General features: G+C 40.0%; 1 protein-coding gene across 4 annotated transcripts in view; it reads left to right on the forward strand.

Annotated features, from left to right (window-relative positions):
- The window catches only part of MCCC2 (methylcrotonyl-CoA carboxylase subunit 2), a 63703-nt gene that overhangs the window by 34989 nt on the left and 13063 nt on the right, over nucleotides 1-15651 (forward strand). For all 4 annotated transcript variants that reach the window (XM_073802201.1, XM_073802198.1, XM_073802199.1 and 1 more), the window contains 5 exons: nucleotides 1901-1965; nucleotides 6875-6974; nucleotides 7085-7180; nucleotides 10834-10906; nucleotides 13826-13906. In XM_073802201.1, coding sequence (XP_073658302.1) covers nucleotides 1901-1965; nucleotides 6875-6974; nucleotides 7085-7180; nucleotides 10834-10906; nucleotides 13826-13906 — 415 coding nt within the window. The remainder of the gene's footprint in view (nucleotides 1-1900; nucleotides 1966-6874; nucleotides 6975-7084; nucleotides 7181-10833; nucleotides 10907-13825; nucleotides 13907-15651) is intronic.

Below are 15651 nucleotides of genomic sequence, written 5' to 3' on the forward strand. Positions count from 1 at the left end.
CGTGAGCCATGGCCGCTGAGCCTGCGCGTCCGGAGCCTGTGCTCCGCAATGGGAGAGGCCACAACAGTGAGGGGCTCGCATACCGCAAAAAAAAAAAAAAAAAAAAGAATTTAGTTCTGGGGGTGCATAATTGGAGGTGAAAAATTTAATTACCTGGAATAATATTTTATTTAAGACAGAGCTTTTGATGTAGTGAATAAGTTATTTCTGTGCTGTATTTTAGATTAGTGTTCATTATTCTCATAAAAGCTTTTCTTTTATTACTTGAAGAAAAAGAAACAGATTGACCAACCCAAAGCAGTAGGAACCAATAAATGATTCCTAAGGGGTCAGATTGACATCTAGCATTAAATGATTTTTCTTGCTTTTTCTTGTTTGAATTTCTCAGGCTATAATTGTCATTCTTTTTTAAAATTATTATTAATTAATTAATTTATTTTTAGCTGTGTTGGGTCTTAATTGCTGTGCGTGGGCTTTCTCTAGTTGTGGGGAGTGGGGGCTACTCTCTGTGCGGTGCACGAGCATTGCGGTGGCTTCTCTTGCTGCGGAGCACGGGCTCTAGGTGCGTGGGCTGCAGTAGTTGTGGCTCACGGGCTCCAGAGCACAGGCTCAGTAGTTGTGACGCACGGGCTTAGTTGCTCCACGGCATGTGGGATCTTCCTTGACCAGGGATCAAACCCGCGTCCCCTGCATTGGCAGGCGGATTCTTAACCCATGCGCCACCAGGGAAGTCCCTATAATTAAGTCATTCTTAATTTGTTACTTAAGGTTTCTTTCTTTTTAGTCATATTATGCTGAATCTTAGATGTGGGTAATCATGGAGATTTTTTCCCCCCATCTTAAAGATATTATACCTTTAAGAGTTTGTTTTTGACAGTCACTGGAATTTTTCAGCAAAGGTGAAAAAATAGCATTACTTCAATATAATGTATTGTGTCCAAAGATGAATAAATCACAGTTTCTGCCATCAAGGAACTCACAGTATAGAGGAGATGACAGAGACACATGCAAATTACTGACATATAGTCTGGTAGGCGCCATGTTGGAGGTGTAAGTGGAATGCTCTTGAACCACAGATGAGCAAACATTGCTCTGTTAAAACCATGGAGTGTCGTTAATGGTTAAAAGGCCTGGGCAGGTCAGGGAAAGCCACACAGAGCAGATAGGGCTTGAAGGATAATTGGGGATTCACCGGGTGGTTGAGAGGGAGAAGGGAGCCCAGCAGTAGGATCAGCATGTGCACAGACACAAAAGCTTTAACGTGGGTGTGGAGGCAGAGTAATGTAGGGGAAAGAGAGTGTGCTTTCAGACCAGGAATGTCTGGGTTCAGATCAGGTTCCATCCCTTGCTCAGAGGCTGTGGGCAGGTTCCTTAGTGACTGTGGGTTCACATTTCTCGTCGGTAGACTAGAGACAATATTATCTAGGTTTACCTAGGTGGGTGGGATGAGAAACAAAATGTCTAGTTCTATGGAAGAAAGAATGGTAGATATAATCAGGTTAAGAGGTGTGTAGGACAGCATTTTAATACAGTAATTCCCCTACATACGAACTTTCAAGTTGAGAACTTTTGAAGATGCAAATGTGCCCCTGTATGCCAGCTGTTGTACTGTACTACTGTACTTTTCAAGGTACTGTACTGTAAGATTAAAAATATTTTCTTTATTTTTTGTGTTTGTGTGTTTTTTATGTATTATTCGTGTGAAAAGTATTATAAACCTATTACAGTATAGTACTGTATAGCCGATTGTGTTAATTGGATACTTAGGCTAACTTTGTTGGACTTAACGAACAAATTGGATTTACGAACGCACTCTCAGAACGGAACTTGTTTGTTTGTAGGAGACTGTACTGTATCTCTGATGGAGAAAACTCACCATTGACTTTTATCCTTGTTGTAGGTTAAAGCAGCCACTGGAGAAGAGGTGTCAGCTGAGGATCTCGGAGGTGCTGATCTTCACTGCAGGTGAAACAGAAGCAGTTGTTTCTTTCCAGGATTGATTGTCACTTGTTTGTTTAAAAGAAGTGTTACATTATTTTTTCCAGGTGTTAAACTTGCCAGATCAAACCAGTTTATTTGTTCTAGATCCGCTCTTTTAGGGTCCAGTTCTTTTAGAGTTCCGTTTCTAAGCAAGAACATCAACTTTTTCATTATAGCTTAGAAAGACTGGAGAAACAGGTTTCTTATTTATTTAACAAACATCCATTGAGCACCTGTTATGTGCCAGGCACTGTTTAGGTATTTGAGATAATAAGATAGACATTGTCTTTGATCTCAAGAAGCTTATAGTCTAGTCAAAGAGGTGGGCAATAAAGAAATAATCAGCAAAAAATTATATAAATATGTATACATGATAAGGGCTACAAAGAAGTATAGGCATATAGAAGGTGGGGCTAACCCAGTGGTGTGCAGGCATTATGCCTTTGTTTAATTAACACTTATTAAGTGGAGCACAGGATGCTGGATGGTGAGCCGTGGTTCAACAACAGACCACAAGAGAATTTGAAATAGAGAAGTTTATCAGTCACAGGTTCTGGAAGAAGTACACAGCACACCTTGAGGGGCCACATGAGGCGGTCTAGGCAGAGTGCCCAGAGAGAGAGACAGGACCTGGGTACATGTTTTTATTAGGGTCCATGGTTGGAGTGCTTTGGGGTCCCCTGACTACAGCTCGATTGGTCAATCAAATCAGAAGATTGGGGTATTGGTAAGTTCCATGGGGATTTTATCTAAGCATACAGGTGCAGAGAGGCAGGGGAGACTGTTGATCTTAAGGGCTGTTGGGGAAGTTATATGAGGACTTACATTTGCTTGTGACTGAGCTGCTATCTAGGGCTTGCTTGAGGAGCTAGTGTCCATTTAAGGTCCATGCAGGCTGCTTGCAATGCTGGGGAGTAGCTTAGCTAAAATGCTCAATAGCAGGTAAATGCTTAGCTGATTCACTGAGGAGGGAAAATGTCCTGCTTTGCGGCATCTGCCAATATCTGTGGTATGAATTATCCCGCCATAGCTGATTTTAAGCTACCAGCGGGACACCACTGAACATGGAATCAGGAAGACATGCGCACAGCTGGCCCTTGTGAGTCAGGCATGAGCCGCTCCTTCACATTGCTGGTCTTCCCATTTCAGGTTAGAGTTCAGGAGTAAGAAGATCATCTACCTCCTAGAATTTTGTGAGAATTAAATGAGATGGTATGTGTAAATTGCTTGAAACAATACCTGCTTTAGAATAAGTACCTGTAATTGTTAACTGCCATTATTATTATTGTTTATCATCGTAATTGGTCATTCAATGTTTTGGACTTTTTCTTTTATGAGCAATTAGGAAACCATCGAAGAGTTTTAAGGAGAGTTTGTGCTATTATTAAACATTTCATTAGAAAAAAAAAATCCCTCTGTCTGCTAAATGGAGAATGAATGCTTAGAGGGTTGGCAGTAGTGTGTGTGAGGGACCAGTTGGGTGGTTGTATCAGTAGCATACAACTATTGCTAGAGTTGGCTGAGAGGTGCCGGTGGCTTAGATAATTATGGTGGTAGTGAACGGAGGACGGGAGTAATCAGATTTGTGCTCTATTTTAGAGGTGGAATTGAGGGACTTGTTGATGGATTTCATATATGGGGCACAGGAAAGTGAGGTGACAAAGATGATGACATGAAATGGTTTCATTTCCTGAGATTGGGAAGACGGGAGGAGAGGCAGAGTTGGGGATAGGGCAGGGGGATCAAGTGTTGCTTTTGAACCTGCTAAGTTAGAGATGATCCAGACATCCAAGTAGAGATGCTGAATAGGCAGTTAACTGTAAGAGTCTGGAGCCTAGATCTGTGCTCAAGAACCATCAACATGGAGGTGGAATTTAAACCATAGGACTAGGTGAGCTCACCTTGAGGTGAGTGTAGATAAGGAAGAGGGCCCAGAACTAGACCCTAAAGAACCCAGACATAACTGACAGGTAGATCTAATCATTGAGCTCAGTGGCCTGGGAGGTGCAGTAAACCTTTCTTTGCTTTGCCAAACCATAAACCAGGGAGGCAGGTGACTGTGGGAGCAGTCCAGTAGGTGGGAGACGGAAAATAGGTACAACATTTCCACCCTCCTATCAAAGAACCCTGCCTTGCCTTTTGAAGAGTTGGCTAAGGAACCTACCTTTGCCTCAGTTTTTCATTCACTCCTTTCTTTTTGAGCACTTATTTGTGGATAGATTGATTGTACTAAGTGTTATGAGTAATACAGAAAAATTTCAGGCCTAGTCCCTGCCGTCAAGGATTTATAATTTAACTCGGCAGATAAGAGATATAAATGAACTAAAAAACAATTACAAAACAAATAAGCTATTATGCTTCCAGTTTTACAACTAGAGGCAAAAGGAGGAATGATTAAGGGAAGAGCTGGAGCAGAATTGAGGTAGGCAGGGAGAAGCTTCGAGAGCTTGAGTTTTCTGCCCGGGTTTAAACAGAAGACTTGCTTATTTTGGTGAACACTACTGTGAGCAGAGATGCAGCATTTCTCTCTTATCTGGTCATTTACTGACCAGTTCAGGGAGACAGTGAAGTAGATGTTTCAGCCTGGAGAGAGAGAGGATGCAGGTAGAATAGAAACAGGACAAAGTGGGCTGCCGCTGTTTGTAGGTGCTTAATCAGGGGAAGGAGATGAAGATAGTATTTGAGGAGCATTAATTAAAAAAATTTTTTTGACAGTTTAAAAAAAGTCATCTGGTGCCCATAAAAGCTGTAGGTGGTATATCAAGTTAGGCATGTAGGTTCTAGGATTCATCTTCCGTTTGCCTCACTTGTTACCCTTGTGACTAGACAAGCTACATAACTTCCCAGAGCCTCATTTCCTCTTCTGTAAAATGAAGATATGAATAATTCCTGCGTCATAGCACAGTGTCTGTGGCATACTAAGCGCTCTATTACTTTTAGCTATCATCATTCATAGTAGCCTGTTTAAAATCATGGGACAGTGATTAGATGGTGATGGCTTTTTTGGGAACAGTGTCATAAAATTTACTAGGCACAACTTGCTCTGGGTTCTCTCTGTCATTATAAATATGTATTTGTACATCTCCGATTCGTCATCCTTCATAGTTAATTTGACACAAAGCTTTACATAGTAGTGTCTCATCAAAAATTTTCCCTTTCCTGTTGTTTTGGTAAATGCTAGACAGTTTTTAAAAGAAGGCATTTTAGGACTTCCCTGGTGGCACAGTGGTTAAGAATCCACCTGCCAATACAGGGGACACGGGTTCGAGCCCTGGTCCGGGAAGATCCCACATGCCACGGAGCAACGAAGCCCGTGCGTCACAACTACTGAGCCTGCGCTCTAGAGCCCGCGAGCCACAGCTGCTGAGCCTGTGCTCTAGAGCCCGCGAGCCACAACTACTGAGCCTGTGCTCTAGAGCCCGCAAGCCACAACTGCTGAGCCCGCGCGCCTAGAGCCTGTGCTCCACAACAAGAGAAGCCACCACAATGAGAAGCCTGTGCACCACAACAAAGAGTAGCCCCCACTCTCCACAACTAGAGAAAAGCCCATGTGCAGCAACGAAGACCCAATACAGTCAAAAATAAATAAATAAATAAATATTTTTTTTTTTTAAAAAGGGCATTTTATTTTAAATATTTACTGATTTGGAAGCAGTCCCTTCTGCTTTTCTTTGCTTACTGAGTTACTACAGTGTAGCTAGAAGTCAGCAATTGTAGCTGGTATTTGTGAATCATTTGGAAGACACGGTCAGTTGTAAAATGTCCTACCAAATTAAAGAAACTGAAGGGTCTGCTATTTGCAAAGGGTTGGAGGAACACACATGGTCCTTGCTCTTATTGAGGAACACCCAAGCCCGAGGTGGACAGTGACGTGAAACCACTGTGAGAGCCCAGTTCTAAGATGTCTCCTAAGGATTTGGTGTGTTCCTTAGACAAGACATCAAAATTTAGATGGCGGCAGCTTAGTTCTTGCTCATAAAATGAACTAAAATTCTGTTTTTTCAGGGGTTGTGTGTGTGTGTGTGTGTGTGCGCACACACACACACATATATATATATTTTTTTTTCTATTTTTTGGCTGTGCTGCGTGGCACGTGGCATCTTATAGTTCCTCGACCAATTGAACCTGTGCCCCCTGCAGTGGAAGCGTGGTGTCTTAACCAGTGGACTGCCAGGGAAGTCCCTTTAGGTGTATATTTTTGCCTGACTTTATAGTGTTTTTTTTTTAATACTTTATTAGAAAGTCATAGTACATCTACAAGTGAAACAACAAGCCATCTAATTGGAACCAGAGCACGCCCATGCTTTATTCACGTTGAACTTGAGCAGGCCCTTACCACAGTTCCATATTATCAATACCCATTTTCACCATTGATCTGAGGAACAGCGTTTTCAAGCCTTCGTGTGTGCTACCTGCAGCAGCTTACTCTTGGGGTGTAACGTGGTAAGGAAGGCCTCAGCAGTCTCTCAGAAATGAGAGGTATAAACAATTTTTGTTACCAACTACATCACGAAAGCGTGCCAGCTGTGGTTGAACTTTATCTATCATATACGATTTTGTCTGAGGTGTACGGGATGAGCATTAAATAAGGCCCTGTGGTCCAGTAGAAGAAGGTCAAGATTGAAAAATAGAAGGTGTGGGTTCTTATGCAGGTACTGGTGGTCCTAGGACAAGGTACTTAACTTTTGTGTACCCCAGTTTTTCCTGTTTGTAAAACAAGGTTAATACTGTTTTGCCAGGGACGTTATGAAGATCAAATTAGATGACAGTTATTAAAGTGTTTTAGAAGTAAAAAGGACGTCATCCTTAGATGAGAGAAGATACTTGGGGTTTAAGATACTTAATTATTTTCCTTTTCCCTGTTCTGATTCTTTTAGTGTGCTTTACTCTGTAGAAAGTCTGGAGTAAGTGACTACTACGCTTTGGATGATAATCATGCCCTTCACTTAGCTAGGAAGATTGTAAGGAATCTAAATTATCAGAAGAATATGGATGTGAGTTGGATCTGTTCTTATATTTTTTATTTTCCCAAAGCATTTTGGCTTATGTCACCTTGAAATAATGTCTTTAAATAGGCTAATGTGATTGTTGTATATTTCTGCAGGTTACCATTGAACCTTCTGAAGATCCTTTATTTCCTGCTGATGAATTGTATGGAATAGTTGGTGCCAACCTTAAGAGGAACTTTGATGTCCGAGAGGTGTGTAAAGTGGAACTGTGAGCCGTAAGCTATGCTATCATAGTTTATGCCATGTGTTTAAACTTTGTTTGAACTACAGGCTGTGTGTATCCATTTTCAGAGCTGAAGTCTGTTTTAGATATGTTCATCCCTAAACTAAGGGACTGTTGTGGGTCTCAGTAAGGAGTGACATATAAGGGAAAGATATCTTACTAAAAGAGAGGGGGGGGGAACCTCTTAATTACTGGAAAGTTTTCATTGCACGATGACTAAGCTTGCTTTGTCCATATTTAGTACTCCATATTCCTGTGGACATTAGGAATGATGTAGCACAACTTTATAATTTCCAGCTATTTCTTTTTTGGGTTCTTATTTTGGGAAGTGGATGAAATGTCAGTAAGTTGTTCAAAGGAAAAAACATACCCTTTTAGATCAATATGACAGGAGCAAAGATTAGACATTTGATTGCAGTTGAAGATGTTGCTATGGTTACAGATTGTCTTCTGTAGTTTAGATTGACAATTTTTAGTGCTTGCATATAGCATGTAGTCTTTTATTTTGTTCAGTATCCATATCGGGTAGAATACTTTCTAAATTAGGAAACTGTCCTAATATCAGATTCTGTGCCTTAATATTTTGTTATGTTTCCCCTTGACTATAAAACTATTATGTACTAACTGTGAAAAATATAGAAAATACAGAAAAACATAAAATTGCTTGTAATTACACCATGCAGAGAAAGGAGCCAATATTTTGGTGTTTTGGCTTAGTGTGTATGTATACATTTTTATGTAGTTCAGATAGTATATACATACATACATATATTGAGATATATATATATTTAATTCTAATTTTTCCAGTTTAAATTATAAACATCTCCCCATTATTTAAAACTTCTTCATGAATGTTTTTTTGTGGTTAGGTCCTGATTCTTATACTAGTACCTGGTGACATGGTAGGCACTCAGTAAATATTTTTTTGGATGAATTGATGAGTGTAGTATCCCACTTATGGATATGTACAAATATTTCTTCAGGCAATACCCTATTATTGTTAGAGGGTCTTAAGTGCTGGATTTTAATGGAGCTTCAACTGGTACTTCACTTTAGCAAGGTAATTTAGTTAACTATAAGTTTTAGAATTAGGTTTTTTTTTTTTTTTTTTTTTTTGCGGTACGCGGGCCTCTCACTGTCGTGACCTCTCCCGTTGCGGAGCACAGGCTATGGACGCGCAGGCTCAGCGGCCGTGGCTCACGGGCCCAGCCGCTCCGCGGCGTGTGGGATCTTCCTGGACCGGGGCACGAACCCGCGTCCCTTGCATCGGCAGGCGGACTCCCAACCACTGCGCCACCAGGGAAGCCCCTAGAATTAGGTTTTCAGTTTGACTTTTTAATTAATTACAGGCATAGAAAAAACTGGCACTTACAATCTGATGTGCCTGAAAAATGAGTTGTTCTAATAGTCAAGTTTTCTAGGTGGCTAAGGATTCATTCTTTCAAGCATAATCACTTTTTTCATTTATTCCACAGTATTTATTGAGTGCTTTTTCCATGAAGGTATTGTTTCAGGCACTAGGGGTACAGAAATGAGCAAAACAGATGTGAATCCATGCCTTCATGGTAGTTCAATTTCATTTTAATGGATATCTTTTTATAAAGATAGACTTCTGCCTTCTTAAATTGTATCCTGGACTTCTACCTTTTGCTGATTCATGTTCATCATTGTGATGTTAATTTATTATATTTTTCTGTAATTGCAAATAAGCCTTGTATGGAGGTCTTACTAGTATATGGAGCTGTGGGACAACATTGAGATATTAATTGAAAAACCCAGGTTCTAGGGCTTCCCTGCTGGCGCAGTGGTTGAGAGTCCGCCTACCGATGCAGGGGACGCGGGTTCGTGCCCCGGTCTGGGAAGATCCCACGTGCCGCGGAGCGGCTGGGCCCGTGAGCCATGGCCGCTGAGCCTGTGCTTCCGGAGCCTGTGCTCCGCAGTGGGAGAGGCCATAACAGTGAGAGGCCCGCGTACCGCAAAAAAAAAAAAACCAAAGAACCCAGGTTCTAGTTCTTGTTTCCCTAGTCAGTGGTACTGGGGTTGAACCTCTCTGAGCATTGATTTCTGCTCCTAGAAATAGGAGTAGTGCCGTATGATATGTCTGCTTCCTAAAGTTTGAGTCTTTGTGCAGATGAGTTAGTGTATTTTATGTGGCTGAGTGGACTTCATCGTAAAGCAAATAGAAGGGGGTTCACGTTAAGTGGCCCTAGGCTGCTCTGACCTTTTGAGTGGCTTTATCTTTGTATGGAAGAGTGGTCATCACTATGTGTTTGTTTTTCAAAAGGTGTAATTTTGGAGCCACATAGCACTTTAGACAACTGTTATATCCCCATTATATTATTTGACCTTTTAGGAAAGTAGCTAAAACATAATTCAAAGTAAGCTATTCACTCATTTTTCAGCCTTTGCAGCTTATAAAATAAGGCTTTGATTGATGTGGTAAACAGGAAAAAGGAAGCTCAAACTGGATAGAAAAAATGATGTGTAGCATCTAAAATAGTTTCTGAAAAAATTTGGAATATGCTTCATGTTTAGAACACTTTGAAATAGTCCTAATGTATAATGATGAATATGGAGGATAAGCTAGTAACTTTGTGTAGATTAATTATGTGTGTGTGTGTGTGTGTGTGTGTGTGTGTGTATGTGTATCAGATTCAGAATCAATGAGCCTTTATTGAAGGCTTAATAATAATAGCTACCCCCCAAAAAAAAATAATAATAATAGCTACCCTTTGATGAGTACCAGGCAATGTTATTACCTCTTAAGTATTATTATTATTGTTATTACTTTTTTTTTTTAAACAGATGAGGAAACTGAGGCTTCAGGGATTTTAAGTAACCAGGCTGTCACTCTAGTTTCCCAGTGGTAGAGCTGGGAGAAGCTGGGAGTCAGAGCTGGTTCTTCATCTCAGCATTATTTTCTTAGGTTCCTTTATTACTAGTTCATCATATCTTCACAACTTTGTTCCATCTTTGCAGAAGTGAGAACCGAGACTCAGAGGGGTTAAATGCCTTACTCTAGGACACATAAATCAATAAATCATACGTTATACCCTAGATTGGAGCCTAAGTCTTCTGACTGTAAGGCTGGACCTTGCTTTCTTTCTTCTTCTTTTTTTTTCCTTAATAAAATCTTTTAATTAAAGTATAGTTGATTTACAATGTTGTGTTAACTTCAGGTGTACAGCACAGTGATTCAGTTTTATATATATTCTTTTTCAGATTCTTTTCCCTTATAGGTTATTACAAAATATTGAGTATGATTCCCTGTGACATGTAGTGGGACCTTGCTTTCTGATTGAATCCCTGACTCTTGGCCAATACATTTGACAGCCCCTGAAGCTGTGAGTCTAGCAACCAGCCCATGTAGTCTCTGTGCTTCTCTGGTATACAACATGGAGCTGTTGCTTTTATAGTGAAGTGTAAAATCAGGGCCAAGAATGACTTCAGGGCATTAACCATGCATATCAAGTGAAATTCTATTGAGAAGATTTTCTGAATAGGGTGAAATTTTGTGAAAGTGACAACTTCATTACAAATTTGTTTTCCTTACAAATAAGTTGAATGCAAAAATTCTTTTATAATATAATTGCTCAGGGACATTGTTATTTTTCCTCTTAGGTCATTGCTAGAATCGTGGATGGAAGCAGATTCAATGAATTTAAAGCCTTATATGGAGACACATTAGTTACAGGTATAAAGATGAAGAACTGAAAATGTGAACGTTTTATGCTGCTTTGAAAATAAGTGATCTCTTGTCTCACGGCCCTGATGCACTTGGCATGAGCTTTGTTATTTAGAGCGGTATAAACGTGTGAGTCAGTACTCAAAAGGAGCTGTTTTGTAAAGATCACTTGTAGCTGAATGGATCCAGAATTTAAAATGATAAGGGCAAGATGCTCTGGTCCAGACCATTATTCTGTGACTTTGTAGCATTAGCTGTATAAAAAGGCTCTTATCATAGTAAAATTAACAAAAATATTTGTAGTTTTTAAAATTTCTCTGGATGACTATAATTATTTTGAAAATTTCAGCACCGTCTTCTTTATTCTTTAGTCTTCAATTCGACTGTGAAGTTTCGTGTGATGTTTTAGTTTCCCAGAAGTCTGTAGACTGAGTTAAACCTTCTCACCGCCTCTGTGTAGGTCTTACGTTGATCCACACAAAGACTAGATTGAGAATACAGGACAGAATGCCAAGTCCGAAAAAACAAAATAAGAGTGTTTATAAAAGTTAATTCATTCACCTAAACTGTTACGTTCGTAGGCCTTTGAAGAAATATTTGAAACATAGACACCAGGTCCATAGTAATCTATTTTGGACAAATGGCAAAACAAATTTGGGCATTTTACTTGGTCTTAAAGAAGCTCCAAAATGTAGTAGTTAATCTGAAGACAGCATACCAGAGTAGGACAAACAACTAGCTGCAAAAATCCAAATTGCAAATATACATTGAGTCTTAAGGATAAGTCACAGCAGTTTCTCCTGGTCTGATTTATGAGCAAGAGAAGGGTTCACACTGGAAGTAGAATTTATGTGTTTGTATTTAGGTGTTTAAGTGATTAAGAGCTTTTTCTCTGATATATAGACAGGATTTGTCCCCAAATAGTTCAGGATGTAACCCTCATTGTGCAGCCGTTTAAAACAAGTCAGAACTGTTTCTGCTTCTTTCTCAGAGATCGATGGGTGGGCTTTGTCATCTGTTTTTATGTATTTGCCCTGGACTTGCTAAAATACTTGTGGTACCTTTGCTCCCTAAAATACCAGGGGTAGATCTACCAGATGGTAGATCTCCACCTCTTCTTTTCTGTACTGGAATTCAAATAAGGTTTGGGTGGGCGGGGGGCAGTGAGAGGGAGAAGAGAGGAATGAGAGGGCGAAGGGGGAATGAGAGGGTGAGGAGGTAGTAAGAGAGGACGAAAGCGGGTATGAGGGGGAGGGGGCATGAAAGGAGGAGGGAGGGATGAATGCGGGGGCCATGAGTGGGAGTGAGGAGGGAGAAGGACAGATTTTTGTAAGGATCAGGTGTCTCTGGCAGTTCTTACAGCTTTCCTCCTTCCCCCGCGCTTGCCATAGGTAGGCCTAGGAGTTTCGTAGACATTTTGCTTTCTTGTTTGGCCGATAGGAAGTTGGTGAAGGTGCTCCCTCCATGGGTGACCCTAGTGTAGTGGGGCATGCGCCCTACTCAGCAGGACTAAGGGTGGATGGAAAGTTTAAACAGCTCACAGGGCAGAACACCTTCAGGAGTAGCACCGTGCTGCTGAGACACGTGCTGGATTCCCAGCTCTTTTTATGGGATGGGTCAGGACTCAGAGTGAATTGTTAGAACTTTGGGGAGGTTTGCCCCTTTCTGAATTGCCTCTGTAAGTGGCAGTGCCATTTAGGGTGTGTAGCCTAGGGTTTGGGCTGGGATTGTAGGTCTGAAAGACCAAGAGAAATCAAGGTGACCCGCAAATCAGTGTTTCATTTTAACATATTAAATAAACATAAGGATTTTAAAAAATAAATCAAGACAAAGCCGGAGTAAAGAACAAAAGTAAGTTAAAAAATTCGGTGTTCTGGCTTGTCAGTAGGTTGACATTCTCTCTTATCCATTCATTCTTCGAGCACCTGCTTTGTGTTGGGCGGCCCACGCCAGGGGTCTTAGTGGCAGCCTGTCCAAGCTTGAGCTTGGACACAGAGCCTGGTCCAGGAACTTTGGCATTGAGCTTCCTGTGACCCCTCTCACAAGCACAGTTTGTTGACACTTGGCTTCCAAGTATTTGACACCTGAAAATCACTCTTGGGAATGTCTCTAGTCACGTCCTTCATATTTACAAAATAGCCTCCTGGAACCACCTAAAGTGTCTACTTCACAAAATAACAGGGTTTTCTTCCCCCTTTTTCTTCTCTTATTTCTCGTGTGTGTGTGTGTGTGTGTGTGTGTGTGTGTGTGTGTGTGTGTGTGTATGTGTATGTGTGTGTGTGTGTGTAGTGGTAGAGGAAGTGATATTGAGACAAAAACCAAACTTGTGGAAAGGAGAAAGAAAAAGATGCAAACACAGAGAAAATGAAAGTGTAGTGATTCATTCTTCTAAGCTTAACTGGATTTCTTACCTTAAACTCGGTTACCACCAGGCTTGACTGCATTCCTGCTTTTTAAAAAAGTTTGTCTTTGCTGAGTTTATCCCTTTTATTTCAAGGGCCTGTCATTACCTCAGGCGTTTCAAGGCAAGCTAGTCACCTGAAACTGGCCGATGGCTCTGAACATTGACCTTTAAAGGGATCTGTGTCTCTGATTTGTTCTATATCAGAATACCCTTCGTGTCTGGTACATAGTAGGCACTCATATATGTTACATGAATGAACGGATGACACTAATCCAATCATCTAACCAAACTGGTTGGTCAGACAAGTGGATAACTTTATATGTAACACACCCCTTTCAAGAAAGCAAAAAACCCAGACTCCAGTACCTTAGAAATAAATTATGCCATGAGCTATTTTGTACCATAGACGAAATCTCTACATTTTAAACATTGATTTGAAATTAAACAATGTATAAATATGTCTGTTCGTTGTGAATTAAAAGCCCTCTGAAATATATACGTATTTTTTTCAATTTTCTTTTGAGGATTTGCTAGAATATTTGGATACCCAGTAGGTATCGTTGGAAACAATGGAGTTCTCTTTTCTGAATCTGCAAAAAAGGCAAGTACTGTTAAAAATGTTTCAAGGTTTTTCTGTTTTAATTTAAACATTATCAAGTAATGAATGAAAATTATTGCATAAAATCTTTAAAATATTTAACCAGATGCCTTAGCAAACAGAACATTGTGTGCCTATACGTGTGAACATGTATGTGTATGCGTGTTAAATGTTTGAAACAGCTTTAGGGAGGTTTACGTGAATATGATGAACTGTCTTGAGCACTGTTAAAAATACAAATGTTCGTTTTAGGAAAGTTCTTTTAATACTTGAATTATAACTGCTGTAGATGATGTATACATTTTCTAAGAATACAGGAATACTTGTCTTGAAAGTGTTTCATGCATTCGAGGGGTTCAAACATACTGTTCATATGGTTCTGAGACATGACCTGCTCTAGCCTATCCCATAATCAGTTTAACTTGATTATATTTTCACTTTTTGGAAACAGAAAGATAGTGGGTCTTGTTACTGAAGCTCTGGTTTTAAAAGAGGGAATTCATGAATATATTTTGGCTTAGTATTCAATTTCATACATCATTGTCTCAGATTTACCTAAACTTGGATAAATGTAATTCATGTACTTATTTGATAAAATATTTTCTTAAGAAAATAAAAAAGTTTAGCCCTGTTTTTCCTCTTCAAATGATAGAGTGAATAACAAGGTAAACGTTCTCTTACTGAGGCAGGTAACAGGCAATTAAGCACTTTCATACCCTAATTAGGAAGAATTTGTCTTTGGCAGAATGTTTTATTAGTAAAGTTAGTTTCTGGATTTTGCTATTCATTATTGTTCCCCCACTGAGATTATAAGACGAAAATAAGAGAGTAAAAATAAAAATAAAAGTCACCTACATTCATGCCAGAAATAACCTTGAGTAACATTTTATTATGGTTCCTTAGTTTTTTCTAGTCCTCCTCTTTTTTTAAACAAAATTGGTTTTGCCATATATAGGGAAGTTTTGCTGGTTTTCACTTAATAGTATGTATAGTAAGCGTTTCCAAAATATTAAATATTTCTAATACACTGACTTTTTTTAAAAATTGATTTAATTTATTTATTTTTGGCTGCATTGGGTCTTTGTTGCTGAGTGCAGGCTTTCTCTAGTTGTGGTGAGTGGGGGCCACTGTTCGTTGCGGTGTGCGGGCTTCTCATTGCGGTGGCTTCTCTTGTTGTGGAGCACGGGCTCTAGGCGTGCGGACTGCAGTAGTGGCTCATGGGCCCTAGAGCTCAGGCTCAATTGTTGTGGCGCACAGGCTTATTTGCTCCGTGGCATGTGGGATCTTCCCGGACCAGGGCTCGAACCCGTGTCCCCTGCATTGGCAGGTGAATTCTTAACCACTGAGCCACCAGGGAAGCCCCTAATACACTGACTTTTAATGACTATATAATATACTTATTTCAATAGAAGGTATGTCAGACTGAGGCCAACAAACGCCGCCTTGTTTTATTTGTTGGCTTGTCACAGATAAATCCAGGAGGAGAGCTATGTTTGGCCTCTGTCTGACATTTCATTTGTTGAGGTAAGCCCCACAAGTCTGTGTGATTTCCTCGTTCTCGTATTTGAGGTCGAGCAATTGCTTTGCAATCTTGTACTTGCCAAGGCATTTCCAGCTAAGTTAAAAGCATCTGCAAATAGAGAGTAAAATATAAAGGAAACAGCTTTAAGTGTTTTCTTACTCACATAATCTTTAGAAGATAGGGAAAGGAATTGTTATATATATATATATATATATATATATATTTTTTTT

The sequence above is a fragment of the Tursiops truncatus genome, chromosome 3 (genome assembly GCF_011762595.2).
Source record: "Tursiops truncatus isolate mTurTru1 chromosome 3, mTurTru1.mat.Y, whole genome shotgun sequence".
Classification (NCBI taxonomy): domain Eukaryota; kingdom Metazoa; phylum Chordata; class Mammalia; order Artiodactyla; family Delphinidae; genus Tursiops; species Tursiops truncatus.